The sequence below is a fragment of the Oryzias melastigma genome, linkage group LG1 (assembly GCF_002922805.2).
Source record: "Oryzias melastigma strain HK-1 linkage group LG1, ASM292280v2, whole genome shotgun sequence".
NCBI classification, from domain to species: Eukaryota; Metazoa; Chordata; class Actinopteri; order Beloniformes; family Adrianichthyidae; genus Oryzias; species Oryzias melastigma.
Window position 1 is genome coordinate 24,898,177 of NC_050512.1, and position 5,545 is coordinate 24,903,721.

Here is a 5,545-nt window from a genome sequence, read left to right on the forward strand (position 1 = left end):
TTAATATAAATATGTATTTGACAGCTAAATAAGTGTAATGTGTTGTTTTAGATGTTTTCTAGTTGTTTTGATGCAAATGCTAAATTAAATGTGTAAAAAAGAAAGTAAAAAAGAAAGTAGGAGTAAATACTAAGTTGACAAGAATCTGTTTCAAAGCGTGCAAATATTTAATAAACATTAAGGCGGGGTTTTTGAGAAAATACTTAAAGAAGGTTTTTGTATTGTATAATTCATAAATTAGGATTATAGATTTTGATGGTAATCCCTTGTGAGTATTTCGGAGTGAATCACCCTTCAGGTGAGCAAACAGGCCCGGCCTCTTGAAAGGCAGAATGAGGATTTGAGCTTTTAGTTTGAAATAATTTAATATTTTAAACAAAAAGTAGTAAAAAAAAAAAAAAAAAAAAAAAAAAACTAAAATGTCTTAAAAGAGTTTTGGACAAACAAGCAGCTTCAGGTTGGAGGATGTCCGTGCGTCATGACGCACAGGGTTTATTGGTTTGGGGCTGTTCTGGTTCGGTTTTGTTGTTGGTGGGATCATGGTTTCAGGTGAAGGAGGACCCACATTCCCACCTGAGCCTCATCTTTCACGCAGACTTACTCACAGGTGCGTGCGCAGTGACTCGCACGCCTTGACATCTCGGAGGATGACATGCGCTTGGCAGCCGTTAGTGGTTCTCTCCACGCCCTGTGACACCTGTGTGTTGATGCGTCCACGGCCGCTCCCTCTCCTCACGCAGGAGCCTATAAAGTCCATCCTCCCGTGAAGCCTCAGCATCTCCACTTTTCGGAAGACTCCCACAAGCAGAAGCCACCATGAGCTCCGTGCGCCTCTCTGGACTATCCTCCAGCATGTCCCGCCGCGCCGTCAGCATCCACGGCAGCGCGCCCACCCGGATGTCGTACGCCTCCAACGGCTTGCGCTCCGGCTTTGACCTGGGGGACGCGCTCGGTGGCGCCGGTGGTGCCGGTGCCGGCTTCTCCGTGTCCACCAACGAGAAGGCGACCATGCAGAACCTCAACGACCGGCTGGCATCTTACCTGAGCAAGGTGCGCGAGCTGGAGACGAAGAACGCCAAGCTGGAGCAGCAGATCCGGGAGTGGTACGACAAGCAGACCCCCACCGTGAGGGACTACAGCGCCCACCAGGTCACCATCAACGACCTGCGCTCTAAGGTAAAGGGGGTCCCCAAAGGGGCCCAGGAGGCGAGGCCCCCAGGCAGAAGGAAATCGATCATACTTTTTAATATTTGTTAAATTCTTAACGATAAAAATAAGTTTTTAGCATTTTTATGATAATGGAGGACAAAAAATATATCTAAAAAAAGCTTTAAATTGAATTACTGAGTATTTCTTTATACAGTTAAAAAAAACTAAAGTAAAAGTACAGTAGCCACATCCAATAGCCCCACCCACAACTCAAAGGTGACTTTCTAATGAACTTCCGCCCTGCAGAAACATATGTCCCAGATAATGACACTTTTGTTTGGCTAAAAACGTCATAAGCATAAATAACAGACAACCAGGAACACTTTTAGATCAAAAGATGATCAAAGGGAGACTTTAACATTTTAACTTTCTAAATCCGGCTCTACTGCATCTTCAATTCAGTTTTTTCAGAATCTGGTTTGTCTAAACATCACAAGGACTTTCTCTAAAACGGTTTTTGAGATATAGTCCATGCTGTAAATCCGCCTCCAGACCCACCAGAGTGTTTTCTGCGTTCCAGATCTGCTCTGCCGTTCAGACCAACGCCGTTCTGATGCTGCAGATTGACAACGCCAAGCTGGCAGCAGAAGACTTCAAACTGAAGTAAGTATTGAGATGTCAGACCCTCATCACTGAGCTGTAACCGGAGAGGAGGCGCCTAAAGTAGAAGAACTGGTTCTGACTCGCGTTTCCCGCATCTGCAGGTACGAGAACGAGCTGGCTCTATGCCAGTCCGTGGAGGTGGACATCGTTGGGTTACGCAAGGTCCTGGATGAGCTGACCATGACGCGGTCTGACCTGGAGATGCAGGTGGAGGGCCTGAAGGAGGAGCTTGTCTACCTGAGGAAGAACCACGAGGAGGTGAGGGGCTCACAGAAGCATCAGTTAAATAAAAACCTGCCGAGAAAATGCAGGAGCTTTGTTGTATCAACAAAGTTCTGCTGGGAATTTCCTTGAAATCACATCAGTGCTCCACACAGATCAACAGTGTCCGGTAATCATGAAACATTAACTCCAAAACAACCTTTTCACTGAGTTGTGTGGGTTTGTTTTGCCTTTTTTTTCTCTGTAAAGAAAATTTGACCCAAAAGAGGCTCAAATCGGGTGTTTCTGAACATCAAATTCATAAACAGTTCATGTCAAGACTAGGACTGGAATAATAAAATTGATAAATTGATTTGAATCACTTTAAGCTTAACAGATCAATAATCGATTCATAAAAGTATGAATCAATTTAGCTCACAAAGCTAAAGTCCACTAGCTTCATGCTAACATTCAATGGAATTTCCTTAAGGACGGCTAATGCTAACTCTCGGTCAATCTAAACATACATTGTTGACTAAATGAACATCTTCATAAACTCACAGGCATGAATTTCCCAACTTTTTTAAGAAAATATTTTCTTAAGTAACCATTTGTGGTCTAAAACATTGTTTTTCCTCATACTGTCTTCTTCTTTTTCTGGAATAAAGTGTAATGCTATAGCGCGATCGCCACCTTGTGGCCAAATTGAAACGCCCTCCAGGAGAGGCAGAACAATGTTTACAATGTTAATGTAAAGATCTTCTCCTTCTGAGAATCCATGTAACACTGTATGCTATTAACAATCTCATTATTTCACTAATGCATTTTACAGTATGTGAACTGGATCAGATTAATGTAAATATGTTCAAAAACATATAGTTGATTATTAATGTATTTCTAAACAAATGTGTAAACTCAAAATTGAATTCAATTGAAGAATAAAAAAAAAAATCTGAATCGAATTAATCCAGACTCTTGTGAATCAAGTAGAATTGTTTCTGGAAATTATAATCGATACCCAGCCCTAGTCAGGACTGGGTCATTTCAGAATTTATTTTACCGGTACCCTATGAGGCCCATATTGGTTGTGTGGTTGCTGAATGTGTTCTGATCAGACCCAGACGAGTCCTCCGTCTTTAAGCTTCTTTCTCTAACCTTTGCAGGAGATGGCGGCGATGCGAAGCGTCATAACCGCCAGCTCTGTGAACGTAGAGGTGGACGCCAAGCCTCAGCAAGACCTGAACCATGTTCTGGAGGAAGTCCGATCTCAGTACGAGGGCATTGTCAGCAAGAACCGCAAAGAGGTCGAGGCCTGGTACAAGGTCAAGGTGAGAAATCGGGCAGGCACCTTGAAGTTCTTAACCTTCATTCACAGACGATAACCTGACTGTCCTCCCGACTCCATGTACAGTTTGAAGAACTCAACAAGAGGACGAGCGCAGAGGCAGACCAGCTAAATACCTCACGGAGTGAGATTAATGAGTTGAAGAGGGTCTTGCAGGACTTGGAAATCCAGCTCCAGTCTGAGTTGTCCCGGGTAACTAAAGCTAAACGCCGTCCCTTCAGAGTTTTTTGACAAAGTGGTAACACCTTTTCTCTACATGCAGAAAAATGCTGTGGAGATGCAGCTGTCGGAGGTGGAAGTCCGGTATAGCGACCAGCTGCGTCAGCTGCAGTGCAGGGTGGACTCATTGCAGGAGGAACTCAACCGGCTGAGGACCGAGACCACTCAACAGTCCATGGAATTCCAGAGGCTGCTGGACATCAAGACCAGGCTGGAGATGGAGATTGCAGAGTACAGGCGACTTCTGGGTGGATATGAAGAGCAGTACGTTTTGTTTTTTTATTTGAGTTTGACACAAACAGTTTGACTTTTAAAAATCTGCTGCTGTAATCTGACTTCTCTTCTGTCGTTCTTCTAGGACGGTCACGGTAAAAGAAGTCAAAACGGTTAAAAAGGAGGAGGAAAAACGTGAGTTGACATTCTCATTTTCTGCGCTCTCAGGTTTAAAAAAAAACTGAAAAATGTTTTTTCCTGTCATCCCCTTTAGACAAGCCGGTCGTGAGTCAGAGGACAGTGGTTGTGATTGAAGAGCTGGTGGATGGAAAGGTGGTTTCTACCAAGGAAATAATTCAACCATAACAGACTTGGTGATCCAGTAGAAGAACCCTCCCCCCCCCTCATCAGGAGGTCATCAAATTATTCTAAATGTCTGGATTTTCTCATTGGGAACACTTCCTTGGTTCCAATCCTATCTGTATTATCATTGGAGGATTCTGACAAAACCATTAAATATTTATCTGTGTTTTAGAACAGGAAGTACGGTTGGAAAGTCTCACTGCAGTACCACATATGTCCTGTAGATGTCACTGTTAAACCCTAAAAAAGAACGTCAGAAAACAAGTCTGAGATTTAAAACAAAAAGGTGTTCTTTGGTTGCTCTTTTGTATGTTTGTAATATTTGTATAATTTTATTGATATTTTTCTAATGAGAAATATTCTGTAAAATGAACAATTATAAACAAGGTTTCACAAAAGGTTTCAAAATTACAAATAAAAGCAATTTAAAGGCCCTACTGTGTACTTGTTTCACTTGTTTCACAAAAGTTAAGAACTGTACCTGATGTCTCATGTTAATTCAGGAAAATTAGGCTTGTCACAAACCAGGCAGTCCTCAAGAGGTAAAATATTGATTATATTTAGGACCAAAAATAAAAACACAAGTTGGAAGAAAATATTTGAAGGGTTTCCTCACATTTCACAGGAAAAATAGTTTCATGGAAAAAGATTAGAAACGACTCCAGTCTTTGGATGCTTGAACATTCAGACTCAAACCCTAAAAATAGAAAAAAGAAAAAAAAAACAGACATGGAAAGGATGTTGTTTTGATGTGCATCATTAAAATCAGATGTTCTGAAGGATGAATACATATTTTCGGAGTTTATAACCTAATTGTTTAGACAGCTTTAATGTTTATTATTAATTTAAAATTTTGATATACTTAAATCAGCTACACTTACAGCATTGAAAATTAGAGTCAAGCAGTTTATGCTTGCATTGTACTACTACTGTTTAGTTTTGTTTTTAAAAAAAAGATTTTTCTGTTTTGTTGCCCCCTACTGGAAATATTGTGTGATTGCAAGTATGTTCCAATTGAGTTTGGACCCTCTTCAATGAAAACAGTGTTTTAACATCTTCTTCTGGTATTTTTCTTATGTTGGAGGACTTATAAAAAAAAAATCTTCAGTTTAAAATTGTATTTCTGAGTTTTCTTATAGTTGTGAATCAGATGAAAAATTACTTTTTGAAAAACATTAATATTTGTGGCAGAAACGATGCGGGGCGGGACATAAGCTCCGTGCTCCACGTATACAGTGAGCTGTCAGCATTCTGGAGTGGATATTTAAATCATAAATATCCGATCAGAAGCTAAGATCCAGAAAACGATAATTTAGGTTTAGAAAATGAAAAAACAGGATAGCAGTATAATGGGATTATACAAGTTCGCTTCCCCCCACTCCGTTTCATGCA

The 5,545-nt window shown here is 41.0% G+C and overlaps 1 protein-coding gene across 1 annotated transcript; it reads left to right on the top strand.

Annotated features, from left to right (window-relative positions):
- The first annotated feature begins 235 nt into the window (after positions 1-235).
- krt97 (keratin 97) lies at positions 236-4,587 on the top strand. The gene is made up of 8 exons (XM_024290323.2): positions 236-1,176; positions 1,730-1,812; positions 1,914-2,070; positions 3,177-3,341; positions 3,425-3,550; positions 3,621-3,841; positions 3,936-3,985; positions 4,065-4,587. Exons 1-8 carry the CDS (start codon positions 817-819, stop codon positions 4,154-4,156), a joined length of 1,254 nt encoding a protein of 417 aa, XP_024146091.1. The 5' UTR covers positions 236-816; the 3' UTR covers positions 4,157-4,587.
- The last annotated feature ends 958 nt before the right edge of the window (positions 4,588-5,545 follow it).

What these genes read in the sequence shown, in the direction of transcription:
- krt97 (XM_024290323.2), top strand. Translation starts at nt 817, where the DNA reads ATGAGCTCCGTGCGCCTCTCTGGACTATCCTCCAGCATGTCCCGCCGC. An exon ending in GCAGAAGACTTCAAACTGAA is followed by an intron (nt 1,813 to 1,913) that starts GTAAGTATTGAG and finishes CCGCATCTGCAG; the next exon opens with GTACGAGAACGAGCTGGCTC. An exon ending in TGAGGAAGAACCACGAGGAG is followed by an intron (nt 2,071 to 3,176) that starts GTGAGGGGCTCA and finishes TAACCTTTGCAG; the next exon opens with GAGATGGCGGCGATGCGAAG.